This window comes from Metarhizium acridum (assembly GCF_019434415.1).
Source record: "Metarhizium acridum strain ARSEF 324 chromosome Unknown scaffold_72, whole genome shotgun sequence".
Classification (NCBI taxonomy): Eukaryota; Fungi; Ascomycota; class Sordariomycetes; order Hypocreales; family Clavicipitaceae; genus Metarhizium; species Metarhizium acridum.
Genome location: NW_027094019.1, coordinates 689321 through 707847, shown reverse-complemented (window position 1 = coordinate 707847; position 18527 = coordinate 689321). Strand labels below are relative to the sequence as shown.

Genomic DNA, 18527 nt, shown 5'->3' with positions numbered 1-18527 from the left:
CACCGACGTACCAAGAGGCTGCTATTACCCTGTAGCCTTCGGATATAGCTTGGACCTCTGATATGAAGCGTACCAGACGGCTTAGAAATGCGAAATATCACAGGATCCAGCACACCTCTCATCACAGGTTCTCTCCGTGGAGGACCGGATGCATGGCTGACTCCCCGTGGACTCCCCGTGGACTCCCCGTGGAGGCGACGCAGAAACCACCCAGGATGCCGATGCGGTGAAGACCCTAGCTTCCCATTTCCTGACGTCAAGCGTAGCAACGCAGCGCTAGTCATTCGTCAATGGCGCAATCCATTTCCAGTGGCGCTTTGTTCCCCGGGCTTGGTGCTTAGAGCCTGCTTATCCCCGAATTTTCCGTAAAACGCGAAATGCCGAGAAGGCACGGAATTAGGCCCACGTAAGTTGCCATGACGGGTCTGGGGAAAGGAGGAGGTAGCGTCGTTCTTCTAAACAAGACTAGATGGTGGGTGTGAGGCTCTTGAAGTCGGTGTGATATGTAATCCATATACATGTTGCATCATTATATTATGAGTCGGGCTTCCCCCCGCCTCCCGCGTCATTGCTTCTTCAAAATGTTCGTTTTAGAACTAACCGGTGTTGGGCACGGGAGATCGATCCAAGACAAATTACATGCTACATTCCTAGCGTTGCTCTCGGCCGACGGACACCGTTTGATTGCTCCTGTATAGGCCAGCGCTGTCGTCATACACCATCCACATATCAGAGCAAAAGCCCACCGGGTCCCTCGAGGCTCCTACTTGGTCTTCATCTTCACAAAAGACGGCCAATAAATATTTCACAGTGGCAAACCAACCGCCGTCATGACAGGCCTCACTCGCCTTCTCTCCCGGCCAGTCAACAAGCCCTACCGAACAAGAGACCTCGACCATACAGAACCGCCGTTCCTCGACGATGCCGGTCTCCTCGCCTTCAAGCCAGATGATATCGAAAATCCCCAAAACTGGTCCACGCTGCGGCGCATCACCGTCACCATAAGCGCCGTTATGCTCGTCATGAACGCCACCTTTGCATCGAGCGCTCCCAGCGGGTGTATCCCCTCCATCGCCAAAGAATTCGCCATCTCAACAGAAGCGGCTGCCCTCACAATCACCCTCTTTCTGCTGGGATACTGTGCTGGCCCGCTTCTCTTCGCCCCCTTGAGCGAGTTGTACGGTCGACGATGGATCTTTTACATCTCGTTCACCATGTACATCGCCTTCAACTTCCTGTGCGCCTTCGCCCCCAACTTTGGCGGTCTACTAGTTGGTCGATTCCTCACGGGAACCCTCGTCTCGGCGCCCTTGAGCAATGCGCCGGGCGTGTTGGCCGACATCTGGCATCCTCTCGAGCGGGCAAATGCCATGGCGCTCTTCTCGACCATGGTCTGGATCGGCCCTGCGTTGGGCCCTGTTGTCGCTGGCTTTCTGGAACTCAAGAAGGACTGGCACTGGGCGTTTTACGTGCTCATCTGGTTGGGCGCCGGAACATGGCTGATCATGCTGACCATTCCCGAGACTCACGCCCCTACCATCCTTCTTCACAAGGCGAAGCGGGCCCGCAAGGCCAAGATTCCCGGGTACGAAAACGTAAAGGCGCCGGCGGAGATGCAGGATCGATCCATCAAGAGCGTCTTTGGGGTTGCGCTGACGAGGCCTTGGATCATCCTCTTCGACCCCATCTCGTTGCTGTGCGCAATCTACCTCGCTGTCGTCTATACGCTGCTTTACATGTTATTCAGCATCTACCCGATTGTCTTCCAGGAGAGGCGTGGATGGAACTCTGGCGTGGGAGAGTTGCCACTCATCGGGACGGTTGTCGGCGCCATTCTTGGCGGCAGCATCGTCCTCTATGACACCAGGCGACGCACCAAGAAGATTAAGCGAGGCGAGGTCAAGGCAGGGGATATGGAACCCGAGGATCGCTTGCCCTTGGCCATGGTAGGCGGTGTTGGGTTCGCAGCAGCCATGTTCTGGTTCGCATGGACAGCTGAATTCGAGTATGTTTGCCGCCCCGATCTCCTACGAACAGCCTGTTTTGATTCCGACCAGAGACTAACAGCGACTTCAGCTCCGTACACTGGATTGTGCCCACGATTGCGGGCGGCCTCCTCTCCACCTTCATGCTGCTCATATTCGTCGCATACCTAAACTACCTCGTCGACGTGTACCTCATGTACGCCGCGTCCGCCATTGCTGCCAACACAATTGCCAGATCGGCCTCGGGAGCCGCGGCCCCCCTTTACACAAATCAGCTGTTTCATGCGCTTGGTGTTGGTGGCGGTGGCAGTCTTGTAGCTGGCGTTGCTACTCTTCTCGCCGTTGCCCCGTTCGTCTTCTACAAGTACGGCAAGCCGATTCGTATCCGAAGCAAGTTTGCGCCGACCAACACCAGGGAAAAGGCTCGCGTCGAGGACGAAGAGGCTAATCCAACGGACTTTGCTGTCCAGAGCTCGTCAGAGGTTGATAGCTCTACGGACGTAGAATCGTCCCACACATCACCTGTCGGGAATGAGAAGACGGAAGAGCGCGATTTGTCTTCTGGAGGCCACGTCTTGGCTCCGAATGAGCCAAAGGGGTCTCGCCCATGAATATTTCTCGGCGCAGGGTGCAGATCTGGAACCAGATAATAGGAAGGCATTGGCGTGCATGACACTTGATGTTCCCTCCGGGACATGGCGACGATAGACAAGTAGTTAGCGAGCAATCATCATACCCTAATAGACATTAGCATCAGGAAAGACCGGATACCAAGGCAATTTCACCTTGTGACAGGCGTCTGACTCAAAAAAGAGTTGTATGTATCCAGAGAGATGTGTGTCAACTTGCATTGTCCAGACCAAGAGGGTGAGTGGTACATGAAGAGGAAGAGGAAGGAAAATATAAGTGGGGAAAATCGGTTGCCGTAAGATTCCATTCCCGCCCAGAGGAAATACGATGATTAAACGTACGAGAAAATACAAAGGAAAGAAAAATGCGGCGAGTGTGATTCCAACACACGACGTCACATAGACGTTTGTAGAATTCTTGTTGAACTCTAGTCTAATCTCCTAGATTTTAATAGCCATCCGCCCATCAGACATCATCATGAGTCGTCACATGACGCACGCACAACACGTACCCAAGTATACCCTGTATCGGACATGAGCAATACAGAGAGAGACTCTTGGCCATCATTTCAAGCATTCACACCAGAATACTTCCTGGCCACCCACCATCGAAAGGCAAAAGTCAGGTCACCCCAGGACAAGCCTGTACACTTCCAGAACTTCCACCCAACCACTCTGACGCATCAGACCAGTTGACATCTCAACGACAACTGGCCCCCCGGACCACCAGCGCCTCACGCAACACCCACGCCCTAGTCCGGCAAATCCCCGGCCCGCTGAATAATCCGCCCCAGCTCACTCGCACACTCCCACCACCAAGCCCGCCCATCACCAAAACCCTCATCCCATCAACCAAAGCAAGCAACCATGATGCGCCAACCCTGGCGCGCAGCCAGCCGCCGGCTGCTGCTCCTCCCGCCGCAGCCCAGGCCCATGCCCGGCATCCGCCCAAGACTTTCCTCCTCCTCCTCGACCGCGACCGCAACCGCAACCGCCGCTGAGCAGGAGCAGCCGTCCATGACGCCCGCCGAGGCCGCCATCGCAGACCTCCTCCGCGCCAAGCTCCAGCCCACCGAGCTCCTGGTGCGCGACGTGTCGGGCGGCTGCGGCAGCATGTACGCCATCGACATCGCGTCGCCGGCCTTCAAGGGCGCCACCATGCTCAAGCAGCAGCGCATGGTCAACGCCGCCCTGGGCGACGTCATGCGCGGCTGGCACGGCGTGCAGCTCAACACGAGGGTTTCCGAATGAAAACGGCCCAAAGTAAACAAATCAACTTTCTTTTCTCTTGACTCGCTTGACTCGCTTGACTCGCTTGACCGCCGTAAACGACAAGGGTCTAGAATATGCGTTGCGGCTTGGACATTGGGGCGCGGATCCGTACAGGGAAACGTAATATATAACATGGACGGCACTCACGATAACAAACATAGAAGGGTGGACGCGCGGCGCGTGTACTATACAAGATGTAATAATGCTGTACTATAGAATGGTCCGGCCTTGGGGCGCAGTTGCTCAGGCATACAGACACAGACACTTCCAACATACGGACACAATGACAAACCAATTTTCACTCGCCAAAAGACATGGCTATTTGCGACACGCACAGCATCCACACATTTCATGCACAAGTACATACATAGTCTGGCAAAAACTTTCCATTTAAACATAGGTTCGTGATTACAGCATATCTAGTTAATACATTGACGACAGCCCAACGCCAAACGTCATTACACTCCTTTATAATGTATGTGTGCCGAGTTCAGACATGAAAGAAAAAAAAAAGGCCAAATGAACAGGACAATAATGCTCCTCCAAACATCATTTTCCTCTGTAGAGTATTTTCCTCCCTTGTTCCCCCACCTTTTTTTTTCAACTATTCCTTAAGGTACTTGAGAATCGCCTCCCGCTCCTCAACGGGCATGACTCTCAGTACCTCGCGAACACCCTTCCATCCAGCAGCCTTCTGCGTGCGGACCACTTCAGCGACTTCCGCCGAAAGATGCTCTGCCTTGAGGGCATCAACCTTCTCTCCAATAGCCTTTCTCTCCTTTTCGTACCACTCGGCAACTTCTCTATCACTGTTGTCAAAGTTGACAATCCCGGACCAGTTTTGCAGCAAGTGCAGGTGGCCAGCTCGCAGATCAGCGGCCTTGGAGGGGCTGGAGTCGTGGGATGGCGACAAGACACTGCTGGCCATGCGTCGGAGGATATACTCCTCGTTCAGACGGCGACGCAGACGCCAGTAGAAGTATCGTCGGGAATTCACCCACTCCAGTGAGTCGCGGATCGTGCCCTTGGCCTTCATGCGTCCAGCGCGGTCGTGCAGGTCGGCAAACTGCACGGCAATCTGGGCGTAGACTGGTAGCAGCTCCTTCTCTCGAGCAACGACCTTCTTCTTGATCTCAGCGGCTTCCTCAGGGGTCAAGTCCCTGTTCTCGAGCTGCTTCTTCAGGTTGGCATAAGTGGTGTCCATGCGGGCCATAGTCTCAAGCTGCTTTTCCTTGCGGTACTTGATACCAATGATACCCTCGGGTTCGAGAACACCACCGCGGGCCTCAACATCGGCGTACATCTCCATGGCAACAGGGTTAATGGTGGGATCAACAACGACCCAAGATCCGCCACGGAGCTCGCCAAATGGTGGGATGTACACGAAGATGGGCTGCTCATATTTGACGAGAGCGTCGACGATGAATGAACCGTACTTGAGGACTTCATTGTACATGTCTCGCTGACCACCAGAGAACCCTCTCCAGTTAGCGAGGATCATCAATGGCAACTGCTCACCGTAATTGAAGTCATTGATGGCCTGGGCCGTCTTGAAAGCTGAGTTGGGGTACCAGACACCACCAGCTTCATTGGTGACTTGCTCGATAGAGTCGGGGTTGGCGGGGTCGGCGGGGGTAATGTTCTCAACAGAGCGAGTCTCAACAGCGATGACGCCCATGGGGATGCCACCAAGACGAGCACGGCCGACAACAACAGTTCGTGCCCAGCCGCCAAGGGTCTCAACAAAGGAGTCCTTGTCAAACAGGCCGCTCTGGAAGCTGCCGTCTTCGTCATGCTTGCCAGAAATCATCCAGCGAACATCAAAGGCCTGCTTCTGGGGTGGACAGTAAACAACGTCACGGTCCCAGGAGTCGGAACTGGGGCTAACGGGGATGGGTCCGTTGCGCTTCTCTGGGACGAATGACATCCACTCGACGATACGAGAAACACCAGCAAAATCATCGTTGGCAGTCATGTGAGAAACACCGTTACGGTACATGATTTGAGTACCTCCGAGCTGCAGGTTAGAAGTGTATACCTCACGACCAAGCAGGTTGTTCAAAGCCGGGGCACCGGTCAAGATGATGGGCTGGCCCTCAATCTGGACGGCACGCTGGCCAAGACGGACTAGGTAGGCACCAATACCTATGGTAGTGTTAGGCCAGGGACCTATAAGCAGAATCAAAAAACAGAGTGATGTAACTTACCAACTGATCGGCAGGTGACCAAGGTCACGGTGAAAATGTCGTTGTAAGCACGGCTGGTGGCACCAGCTATGAGACCGGATCCTCTCAGACATTCAACACCAAGACCATCCTCACGTCCGACAATGGTGATAATCTTGTGGCGTTTCTCGCCATCTTCAGTGACCTCCTCTGTAATGACCTCATCTTTGAAGTTCTCTTTGGTCTTCTCGTCCAAGTACAAGTAGCGGAAACCGGCGTCCTGCTTGGCAGGATCATTCCATGCGACCTTGAAGAAGGGCATCAGCTCATTAGCAAGACCCAGGCGGGCACCAGAGTTAGCAGACAGATAGATGCGAGGAATGCCAAGCTTGCGAGCCAATTCGGTGCATCTGTTGAAGAAATTGTCCTCTTTGGGACCGAAGGAACCAATGTTGTAGGTAATATCGTTAGCAACGACAATGAAGCGGCGACCGGTAGGGTACTCGGGCGTGCGGGCTTTGAAGATCCAACCCACCATACCGCAGGCGTTTGTGCCAGGCTCACGGTTGACCTCCTGGAGGGTGTCCTTGTCGTCGAGAACAAGTTCGGTGTAAGACGCGCACTCGCCAACCTTGGGCTGCTGGGAAGCCAGAGCAGGCTGGTCTTTGACAGCCTTGGCCCAGCTGTTCTGAATAGCCTGACGGAACAGCTCAGGGAAATCGTAGACGTACTGAGTTCCCATGAGGTGAGCCTTGTATCGCTTAGGTTGTAGAGCATTCTTGGTTGCATACGCCGTGGTGACAGGGAGCAAATGGAGAGGACCTTTCTCGCTGGTACCACCGATACTGTGGAAAATCCATTCACCCTTCTCCGATTTTCGCTCAGCATACATATCAACGTCCACGACATACCCAGAAGTGTTGGTGATGACGACCCGAAGAGGGTAGGGAGTGCTGGTCTGGGGATCTGTGCAAATAATACGGATTTCAACCTGAGCAACACGCAGTCGCCAACCACGGGCACCAAAACGATCCAGGAATCCTTGAAGACTCTGTTCAACAGCCTTGGGGTCGAGTTGGAACACGGGGGTAAAGTTCATGAAGATGTGGTTAAGATCAGAAGAGTTGTTGCCAATAATCTCAAGGGCATCAAAGATATCATTGATGACGCGGTCAGCCTCAGAGATGAGATATTCAGCAGTAGGAATCTCGTCACGAAGACGGCCAGGACGGATGACGGCGCGGGTAAAGTATCTCTTGTCGGTGTCGACAGCCTTGCCAATCGCCTCGTAGACGTGGATATTCTTGTTCTCGGTAAATACGGGCTTGATGTGGAATTTGGCAAGACGGCCCAACTCGAGCTGGAACGCAAGAGCAGGTTCGCTGTGACGAATGCTGTCATCTTCAAGATATTCAGGGCCTCGGAAAGTGAAGTAACCGGGATAAGAACCGTCACCGTGACCGCAGATGAATGTCAGGCGACGCACACCACGGACCAACAACTCGCTTCGGAATTGCTCCACGATGGGCTTGATGCGGGTCAAGAGCTCTTTGTCGTCGTTGCTCTCGGCATCACGGACAGCAACATTAAGGACAGCAGATAGCTCGTCGTCAGTCTTGGCATCTTTCTGAACTAAATTGAACGGCTTGCGCCTGCCACTGAGGTCTTTGAGAATGGCAGTGGCATTATGCTGGCGGTTCTGCTTGTTGTGGAAGGCCAGCGTCTCGAGGGCCTTCTGAAGAAGCTCTTCAGCATCATCGAGGTACTTGCATGGAATAATGATTCCCTTCCGAGTAGGCTCCTCATCCCACTTGCTGGTCAGGTAAGACATGTCGCTGATGGAGTAAATGCGCTTGACGTTCATATCCGGAACTCCAGGCGTACCTGGAGTAGAAGGAGCAGCGGACTGCAGAGGAAGACCAAACTCGGACTGGCCAATCTTGCGCAGCTGGAAATCCCAAGAGACGAATTGGGGAGAGTCAGTCTCGTCATTGTGGTAGTCAACCTGCTTCAAGATGTAGGCACGGTAGGCCCGGCGAACATAGACTTCCAGGGCAGCCAGCCCCACCCAGGGGTCCTCGTGGGCAAAGAAGAGAGGAAGGACGTCGAAGACTGTGTACTTGGAGTCGACAACTTCCTTGATGACGTCGAGATTCGGCTCACGGTGGTCCCAGCCACTCTCTCCGTAGCGAGACTCAATGACCGAGGATCGCAGAATATGCTCCATCTGAGCGGTACGCTCCTCGAGCGAAGGAAGAGAGCACTGAATCATGATCTCACGAGCCTTGAGAGATACCTTCGAAGTAGAACGAGATGAAAGCTCAGTCAGCTTGCGCAGGGGCTCACGCAAGTACTTGCTTATGTTACCAACGTTAGGCTTGTTGGGACGGTACTCATCCAGAATAGCAAGGATGAGTGAGCTCTTGGCACCGACACGACTGTGGGAGAGGACTGTCTGCACAACCTTGGCAAGATTATCCTTGTTCTGGTCACGGAGTCTGAGGATAACACTATCCTCTTGAGCTTGGCTGAGGAACAACTTCTCAACATCAACATACGTCTCGATCAAGGACTGGATGAAGTTGAGCTCATGAACCTTTGAGCCCTCAGCATAAGCATGGAGAACTTCAGACAGAGGAGCGAGAGTCGTCTTCAAGGTTTCAGCGTCGTTTGCGGGGAGACCCTCTTCAAGGAACTTTTGGAATGCTTTCTGGAGAGCCTTGGCTGGGAAGTCGGCGTGGCGAGACTTGGCTCGCTCAACAATTTGAGCAAATTGTGCATCCAACTTCTGAGGCATACGGGCGTGGAGGGCCGAAAACTGAGCATTCCACTCGCTGTAGGGAAGCTCAGGGTTGCGGAGGACCTCAATGAGCTCCTTGAGAGCGGGAGCCATGATGACTGAATTATCATATCCATTCAGGATATTGAACATGATGGAGCGCAGAACGGAGAAGCGCTGGCTAGGCTTGGAACCAACAACAACAGAGTCGCCATAGGCAGGCAGCTTGTCGACAAATGCCTGGGCCTGCTTGACACGGCTGGGGTCATCTAGAGCTAGAATACCCAAAATGTCGCCGGCTTCGAGAGTGGCGCCGGGTTGCTTAATGAGCTGAACAATGCCATCTTCCTGGGCAACCAAAGGCATGTACATCTTCATGACCTCGACTTCAGCATAGGTCTGGCCAGCCTTGACATGGGAGCCATTCTCAACAGCGTACTGGACTAGTTTGCCAGGACTGGGGGTTCGCAACTGAGTCGGGTCGTTCTCCTGCTCGAGCAAGCAAGTCTTGCTATCAACAGACAGACGAGTAGCGCCGACTTCCTCCTTCCAGTAGACATTGTGGCTATGGCCGTCGAGAAGAATCAGCAAGCCGCCGTCACTGAGGGCGCGAACCCCGACCGTGCACTTGGAGCCGTTGATGAAGAGGTGGTAGCTGTCAGCACTGGCACGAGTAGCGGTGAACTTGTATCTGAAACCCTCGTAGATGAAGTCAATGTTGAAGACGGTCTTGAGGATCTCCTTGGAGGGAACCTGACCTTTTTCCAAGCCGGCACGATACTCGGCCATGCAAGCTTCGCTAGCAATATGAGCCTTGGTAATGGCACCGCAAACGACAGCCAACATTGTGTCAGGTCTCTCAGCCGTGAGACGTTTCGAGATGAGCTCATCCAGCCAGCCAGTGGAGATGGTGTTGTCCTCAAAGGCCTCAGTCTCAAGCAGCTTGATGAGATATTCGACGGTAGTCTTGAAGTCACCACGAATGCTCAATTCCTTGAGGGCAACAACCATGTGCTTACGGGAAGCCTGTCGGTTTTCACCATAGGCGAAGATGTGACCAAACTGACTGTCAGAGTAACTGTGAATACCACCTTGAGTACCGACGGAGAAGTAACCCCAAACATTCGAGCTACTTCTGAAGTTCAACTCATGCATGACACCATTGGAGGGCTTGAAACCCTCACCGGGATCCTCAGAGGTGATACGGCAAGCCGTGGTGTGGCCAGTGGGGGTAGGGCGACGCTGAGCTTGAGCAGTGCCCTCGCTCTTGAATTCAAAGTCGATCTCGCCCGAGGTTCTGGGGTCCACGCCGTACAGGACTCGAATGTCGCGGATGCGGTGCAGAGGCAGACCCATGGCAATCTGAAGTTGGGCAGCCGGTAGGTTAACACCGCTGACCATTTCAGTGGTAGGATGCTCGACTTGGAGACGGGGGTTCAGCTCCAGGAAGTAGAACTTGTCGTCTGCGTGCGAGTACAGGTATTCCACCGTGCCAGCAGAAACGTAACCAACCAACTTGCCCAAACGAACAGCGGCGTCCTCCATGGCCTTGAAGGTGTCGGGTTTGGCGATGGTGACGGGAGCCTCCTCGATGATCTTCTGATGACGTCGCTGGACGGAACAATCTCTGCCAAAAAGAGAGATGTTATTGCCGTACTGATCAGCAAGAAGCTGAACTTCCAAGTGCCTGGCATTACCTGCCAGCTTCATGATGAAGATGGGGGATCCGGGAATTTCGCTGGCCGCGGCCTTGTAGAGAGCTTCGAAGCCTTCCTCGCTCACAGCCTTACGGATACCTTTACCGCCACCACCTTCGGAAGCCTTGATCATGACAGGGAAGCCAATTTCCTTTGCCTTTTGCAGACCTTCTTGCCATGAGCTCACACAGCCCCTGGCGTAGACGTCATCTGCAACTGTAACAATACCCTTCTTGTCGATTTCAACAGCGTCGACGCCAGTTCCTGACCAGGGAATACAAGGGACAGCAGCGTGTTGGGCAACAATTGTGGAGGAAATCTTGTCACCAAGCGATCGCATGGCAGACCCTGGAGGGCCAATGAAGACAATCTTATTCGGTGAGGCAGCCAGAGACTCGGGTAGCTTAGGGTTCTCGGAGGCGTGGCCCCAACCGGCCCAGACAGCATGTACATTCATACGCTCGGCAATGTCCACAATCAGCTCGACGTTGGCGTAGTTGTGATTATTGGTGCCACCGGGCACTTCGACATAGTGGTCAGCCATTCGGATGTAATCTGCATTGGCCTGCAGATCTTCGGGAGTAGCCATGACGGTGAAGTGAATGGCCCGCTCGTCGCCGAACGTTTCGTAGGCCCATTTTCGGACGGATCGAATTTCCTTGACGGCGGCAATACCGTTGTTGGCAATCAAGACCTATTATAACGGCTCTGTTAGTTCTCCGCTACCAAACACGCTTGGAGGAATTGGCGCATGCTGCGGAATTGCAACTCGTGGCAGAATTGAAAGGCACGGATGCGGCCTGGCCCATGCCCAAAAACACGGGGAATTACACCAACTGGAACCGCAACTTGGAAGCTCCTGCTTGGCCGCTCCAACTTCAAACTCCGTATTGTTACTTACGTTGGTGATGACGGTGTGTCCATCATGTTGCGCAACAAAGTCCTTGACCTTGCTAGGTGGTGCATTTTCCAGCCTGCTGCCTCCAATGAAGTGTTCTGCGATATTGTGCTTCTCGGCGTAGGTGGCCTTGCCATTAGCAACGGGTACCGTCCGGCCGTTGGTGCCGTTGGTCCCTGATGTGTCGGGCATGTTTGCTGTGAGAATGTGTATTTTCGGTAGGGGTGTATTAGAGAGATAACCAGCGGTCGGGTGCGGCGGATTGAGTGATGGCGAGACAGAATCGTGATTTTCAAAAAGTCATCAGACGATAAAAAGATGTCTAGAATCGCTAAAATGGGGGATGTATCGATTCGGTGCCTGGCGAAGGGCGCACTGCAAGCAGATTGAGGAGTGGGCTCGGTAGGGAGAAAGTGAAGAAAGGTGTATGTATGAAATCCTTCTTCCACAACAGCCGCTAACAATTAAATAAAAGGGAAGAAGTAAAACAAGCAGTCGTCAGTCGTCAAGGGAGGAAACAAGACGACAAGCCCACGAGGTGCCAATTGGGTCAATCTGGCCAAGTATTATTCGATCTCGAGGAGGAGGAGCTTCGAGACGGAACAACTAACAAGATTGGTCATAAGATTAAAACCCGCGGATTTTGGCTTTCTGGAGGAGGAAGAGGAGGGGGGAACACCAGTAGATAGCGTCGAAATGAGGAAAGAAAAGAAAGAAGGAGGAGGTGAGATTGAGGCGAGGCTGAATCGGTGGAGGTCAATCTGGAGCTTGAGCAACGGCAGTGCAGATGTCGGGACAACGGGGAGCTTTTTTGCGCTTGTCGATACGGTCGTCAATCTGTTGGGGCCAAAGACTCAATGGATCAATTAGCTTGGGAACGCCTTTGGTTTAGTGAGACTCGGTTGTGGTGGGTGCGGGGGGGGGGGGGCGCTGGCCAATGCTGGGGCGGGTGGCCCAAGTGCTTCTCAGGTCTCAAGCTGGTCTGTCTGCACGGTTCAATGTTTGGAGCACCACCGCTGGCCTCAACTCAACATCGATGTCCCATCAATCCACCACACCCGCTCAGTGCCACGGGCGTTGTCACAGACACTGTGAGGTCTAGTTCCTTCACCACAATTTGCCGACGTGGAGCCCACTTCAACCCGACGCTTGGAATGACAGTCATGGGTTGGGGTTGTTGTTGCGGGTGCGGCGAAACAGCAGCCAAGCCAGCGCGACAGCAGTCAAGCCACTTACCCGGGGAGTTCGTCGGGTCGGTCTGCCAATACTTGGCCATTGACGAGTCCGTTGGTCGCGGTTGTTTTATCACCAGCCGTCGTAGACGAATAATTCTATCGTCACGGCCTGTGGAGTAGGAGGCAAGGCAAACCGACAATTCGAGCAAAGATCGAAACCCAAAGAAACCAAGGTCAGATTGGTTTGAGGGAGCCCCGGCCTATGTATTGAAATATTACTCCGAACCATCAACATGGCAGCCCAGGAGGAGGCATGACGGAAGACGCCACGGAGGTGTCTGTCGGTCAACGGACTCCGTACCGAGTGGCTCTTACGCAAAGCTGACTATGAAGTTCGGGACCCGGCCTCTCACATAGCAAACCAGCCCAAATTGCATGTAACTACTTGATGGATTTTAGTGCAGTAAGCATTTGTCCCTCCTCGCCGGACCGGTAATAGGTGCTCCTTTGGAGTAGGCACCGGCATGCAACAACGTAACCCCCTTGCCAGGTACACAACGGAAAGGAGTGAGTGGACTTTGGAAGGCTCCGAGACGTTTTTTTGGGCCTGGTTCTGTTTCTTGAGTTGCATCGACCAGGCTGTTGAACTGTCGCAGGCTCTACGGTGGACATTTGCCTCGGCGCCATCCACTCTACTGGATCGACTTCAGTACAATATCAGCAACCATGACGACCGGACAGACGATGCGGAAGACAGACTCAGTTCCTCAGCAACCCCCCTGACATTTCGTGCCCAACCAACATGGGCCACTTAATACCAACCCGCCGCCACACGCACCGCCGCCAGATGCCGGCTCGAGACAGATTCGCCCTGCCTTTCGGAGAAGGTGATGTCGCGTTGAAACATACAATATTCTACACGCACCGGTTCAACTGACGCTAGGTGTCCCAGCATCAATCAAATTCGATCCGCCGGCGAAAAGTGCGTCTCTCAAGCTGCACCACAAGCACACCCACACGAACAGTTTCTGCCGCAAACAAACACGCAGCTTAGTACAAGCTGGGCAGCCGCTTCAGGGCAAAGCAAGCGACCTACAACCGTAGAGGACCCAGGACCCAATGCAAAACAACACGACGTGCTTCAAACAACTTTCCAGCCTCGACCTGCACCAACAGGTTGCTTTTTTTTTTTTTTTTTTTTTTTTTTTTCCCTTGGCAAAGCCGCATCTCACGACAAGAAAAGAAGACCCTCTCGGAGTTTGAGAAATACCGCGAGAAACGCCGCAAATAAGCATGCATGGCAGATAAGCAGACAGCCCGCTCTCTACCCACGTAACCACACTGTTCTCGAGCATCGATGGATGTTTTACAATACTCCGGACTCCGTACAAAACCCCCATTATGCCACTCCAAGTAACAAACAATCCGTCAGGTTACTCGCGGTACAACGTGGCCATAAACCGGATTATCGGATTATGCATGTCCCAATTCGGCCACACCCGGCCAACCGTCGCCACGGATCCGAGAGGCTCCGTCCCCCAATTGTTGAGCACCCACCCACCCTCCACACTAGCAATTTTTTTCTCCTTTTTAGTTCCTCACACACCCATCAACTCCGTAACCCGGCACAGCACTCTGGGTAACCCCCTATCTCCATTCCTTCGATGCTCGTAGACTGTCAGCACAGACCCGGTGCCACCACCCTACACGTACCGTCCCCAACATTCCCGCGATGACAGCAAGTACGTAAGCTGACCGCGGCGCACCGCTCACCCAATCATATCCACCATCCGAACCTCCGCGTCATGGTGGTCCCCTGGCAGGGGCGGCTGTCCTGTCCGTCTGCGACACGGAGGGATTCTGCGGAGGTGGACTGGCGCCGAAATATAACCAAGGATGAATAGAATAGAATAAAAGCAGTTGGTTCCACGGCAACGTCAAAGTACAAGTACAGCGTGTAGACATGGCACTGCAGGTCGACTGCGATCGGCCCCAACTGGTACCCATAGCAAAACCTCGTCTCACTCGCAACACCGTCACTCAACACATACGTCTCCTCTCGAGCAAATTATAGTCTACAAGGCTCGACAAGGCAGGATGGGCGACACACTTCACAGTGGTAGCAGCCAACGGCACAGGACGTATCAACACCATCTATTCCCGTCCTCAACTTCCAGAACAAAATCTACACCCAAGCACCCAGGGGTCATCCCCCGCCCAGGCGGCAGACTGGATTCTTGACCCAAATACGTACATGTTACGCCGTAAGCTATCGACCCATCTCCGTCGACCAGCCTCCTCAATAGCATCGCTCGCTCAACAATCATTCTCCAACTGCCAAGTCCCTCTGGGGATAATTCATCGCATTGTCGGCACAATCTATGGTGCAACGGCAAATATGCTAAAACCCAGAAACTATGTGCTTGAAGAGAGGTCATAATCATCATAATTAACAAAAAGCATCGCCTTCAACTAGAATCGCTTTGTCTCATCGTATGTCGTAAACGAGTTCATCTCAAAAAGAATCGTAGGAATGTGTTTGACTATTGAGCATTGGCGCCAGCACTCCACCCACACACAACCCGGTATTAATCTGATTATGGCGCTTGGCTAAAAGCTGAACCCGGTCGTTGTCTAATACGTCTCGCCCAAGTCGCTCAGTTTTCTGCCACCCGAGGTGGCAGGTCGCACAGTGCCAACCCCCGTGCTCGTCCGTCTGCCGCCGGGGCCGTTGCCGCTCTGTCGTCTTGCGCCAGGCGTGGGGATTGAGGTCCCGGGAACTGGGATGCCGCTGACAGCCCCTTCCATCTCGAGCTTGGAGTAGGTACCGCGCCGGCTAGGAGTGCGGAACTCGCCTTCGTAGTCCTCTTCCATTTCTATGCGGCTCATGCTTTGGGAGTGCCCGTGCATGCTCAGAGACGATCTCGGTCGACCCAGAGGTGTGCGTGCTCCGGTTATAGATGATCGTGACATGGGACGTGGGGGCGGCACCATGTCGGTTCGTGACGAGGGTCTCGCATATGATGATACGCTTGCTCGGGAGTTTGGGCGGCTGTGACTGGCATCAGATTCTGGTGCTCTATTTGGTAATGGCCCAAAGGACAACCTGCTGACTCCCGACGTGCTAAGTCTGGGGACATGGCTAGGTCGTGATGACGTCGATGAACGAAAGTTGGTTGGTGTAGTTTCGTCTCCTGCAAGAGACGATGCGGATGACGCCGTTGTTCGCTTCCGAGAGCGGATCGTAACCGTTGACGGAACGCCGGAACCGTTGGCCATTGGTCTGGGTGACGCACGTGGTGGTGTATGTGCAGGGGCTGGTAGCTTGGACCTTGCAGAGTGCACTCTAGCTTCGAGACGCTGCATCTGAGCAGTGAGTGATCGAATATGTGAGAGCGAGTTAGATGCAGGAATCTTATGCTTCGACCAGCCGGGAGTGGCCGTAGAACGCGGAGCCGGGGTACGAAGACTCGAAGGCCCGCCCGAGATACGGCCACCTTGTCGTGCAACCGCAGGCTTTCCACGTGGCTTAGGAGTTACGCTGTGATCCAAAGATGGCAGTCGAGACTTGCGAGGAAGCGTACCGCCAGGCTTGGCAGCCGTAGTTGCGTTAGCAATGGGTGCTGACGCATCGGACATTGGCGGCGACGGGGGCTCGTGTACCTGCGAGAGCGATTCGACCGCGGGGAGAGACTTGGTCTCGGGTGGCGTGGTGATAAGCGGCGAACTGGCAGTCGAGTTGGGAGAATCCTCGAGGTTCTTGTCGAATGTCGGTGATCCCATGACAGAGAGGTCGGTCGAGATGGTAGACAGATGTCGGGCTTCGTACTTCTTGATCTTGTCCTGCATGAGCTCCGCCTCTATCTTGAGCTCGGCGAGCTCTTCCCGAAGCCGCTGTGACTCGATTCGCAGATTTTCTCTTTCCTGCTCACCAGATTTAATCTCCTCCTCCATCATGACACCCCGCTCAATAGCCTGGTTGTATTTGGACTCCATGTCTTCCAGAGAAGAGGTAGTGTTGCGAGCTTGGCGCTCAAAATCGTCATTGGCCACCTCGACATCTCTCAGCTTCAACTGCAGCGATCGGTTCGAATCTCGAAGAGTAGTAATTTCCTTTTCCAGAGAGTTTTGCGCAGCGCTAGCCTCACTCTTGGACTCCTTGTATTTCCTCTGCGCTAGTATGTTAGCAATAATTCTACTTCAAACACGACAGCTCAGCACCATGTGCCAGAAATAGAGCTCTCCTACCTTCCACTCTTCAACTTCGAACCCCAGGGTTTCAACCTTCTCCTGCAGAGCTCGCTCCTGCTTCTCCGCTCGCTCGATATCCTTCTCTAGTTCCTGTTCAAGCTCGCGACTTGACTCCCGAAACTCGGCAAGCTCCGATTCCAGCATTTCGTACTGCGATTTATACCAGGTGAGGGCATCCTCAGCCGTGGCTGCCTCACTGGGAGGCGATGAAGGAGGCTCGGCCATGGTACGCCGTAATGTTTATGGGAGTGATGATGCCGAGCCAGGGATCCTTCGAGGTTGGGGCATGCGACCCGCCGCTGCTTTGATGATTGATGATCCCTTTGAATTTTTGGCAAATGGGATAATTACGAGTGATTTTTTTGAACGTGTTTTTTCCGGTTTTGCGTGCGAGGGTCGTTGACAAAAGAAACATGTATTGCCTGGCAGTTGCTGGCGGGCGTGGATGCGGTGTGGCTTTCGAGATGAACCGAGGCGCGGTTGAACAACGAAAGAGCAACAACAAAAGGCAGCTTAGGAAATTGAAATAAAGAATATTTCTAAGCGCATTGTTAGCTTGCTCGCGCGCGCGCGTTGTGACTGCCACAAACATTGAACTTACAGTTTGTTGCTCCAAAGGGGGGAGGGGGGGAGGTTGGCTACTCTGGATTTCCCCTTTGTCCCGGATGCGGTGCCCGACAATGTGGACGGCGGAGACGAGAAGGAGACGAAATCGAAAACGAAAAATAAAAGGCCCCCGTCTATGTCTTCTTGCTGGAGCTGTGCGCGCGTCGGTTTCGCGGCTATTCCCAGCAAACAGCAGAACTTACCTATGTCTATCTGCCTTACCTTGGGTTGTCGAAGTGGCAGTCCGCCAGCCGGAGCGATGCGGTGGAAGTGGTTGTGTTTTGGCCTGCGACCCTTGTGACACAGTGTTGGGTGGCCTTGCTGCCAATGTTGACTGACCATGTTGACCCAAATGGCCCAATGACCGGCCTTGGCCCTTTCCCGCGGCCACCTTGCCTGACCGCTTGACCCGCTTAGGCTTAGCTCTCGGCGTCATGGGCAACAGCACCTAAAAATATGGCGGGCAAGTACGACCGCTGCTTTTTCCGGCCCCTCTGGGATCACATGTAAGAGCGTTCATGTGTGCGCGAACTCTAACGTGAACTCACTCCATTAATGCTGTCATGCCCGGATGGCTCCGTATTCCTCTGCTTGATGTTGGTTATTCGAAAAAGCATGCGGATGGCGCGGGTGGCAACATTGAACGCTGTTCCGTGAGACACCAGACCCTACAAACAGGGTAGCAAACCTCCGACACGCGTTGCTCCTCATTTGTCTCTGGACTGGGGATGCTTGACCCTGGGCAGGGTCCCTTTATCCTTCATATTGCAAAGTTGCACGACGGACCGTGTGCCAGGAGCACAGTCTTGTACTGCATATTGTGCGCTCAAATATGCCGCCGTGCATGAACTCTTGAAGCCACCTCAAAGCGCATAAACTTCTCGGATTGTCTCTTAGTCGTTCTGCTTGTGGGCAACACTTGCAGTTGCTCGACACCCCCTGCTGTCAACAACACAATCTGAACTGTCGGGAGGTCTAAGTTGAGGCCCATTTTGACTTTGCAATTAATGTTAGCATGTGCTGTCCTACTACACGTACTCCGTATGAAACTCATCCATTCCCAGCTCCAC

At 53.7% G+C, this 18527-nt stretch overlaps 4 protein-coding genes across 4 annotated transcripts; 2 read left to right on the top strand and 2 right to left on the bottom strand.

The window, feature by feature from the left end:
- Positions 1-429: 429 nt before the first annotated feature.
- On the bottom strand, positions 430-10658 carry ACC1_1 (acetyl-coenzyme-A carboxylase). Its single transcript, XM_007808589.2, has 3 exons — positions 6094-10658; positions 2771-6031; positions 430-2722 (listed from the first exon to the last, which is right to left on the bottom strand). The coding sequence occupies exons 1-2, from the start codon at positions 10538-10540 to the stop codon at positions 4491-4493; spliced, it is 5988 nt and encodes a 1995-aa protein (XP_007806780.2). The 5' UTR covers positions 10541-10658; the 3' UTR covers positions 430-2722; positions 2771-4490.
- Positions 473-2543, top strand: J3458_006991 (uncharacterized protein). The gene has a single exon (XM_066119148.1). The coding sequence runs from the start codon at positions 831-833 to the stop codon at positions 2154-2156; it is 1326 nt and encodes a 441-aa protein (XP_065975784.1). The 5' UTR covers positions 473-830; the 3' UTR covers positions 2157-2543.
- Positions 3482-3865, top strand: J3458_006990 (uncharacterized protein; the record flags this gene model as incomplete). The annotated part of the gene is made up of 1 exon (XM_007808588.2): positions 3482-3865. The coding sequence occupies one exon, from the start codon at positions 3482-3484 to the stop codon at positions 3863-3865; it is 384 nt and encodes a 127-aa protein (XP_007806779.2).
- A 3525-nt stretch (positions 10659-14183) lies between the features above and the next one.
- On the bottom strand, positions 14184-17719 carry NDE1_2 (NADH:ubiquinone oxidoreductase). Its single transcript, XM_066119147.1, has 4 exons — positions 17453-17719; positions 16849-17390; positions 15707-16770; positions 14184-15652 (listed from the first exon to the last, which is right to left on the bottom strand). Exons 2-4 carry the CDS (start codon positions 17074-17076, stop codon positions 15235-15237), a joined length of 1710 nt encoding a protein of 569 aa, XP_065975783.1. The 5' UTR covers positions 17077-17390; positions 17453-17719; the 3' UTR covers positions 14184-15234.
- Between the last annotated feature and the right edge of the window lie 808 nt (positions 17720-18527).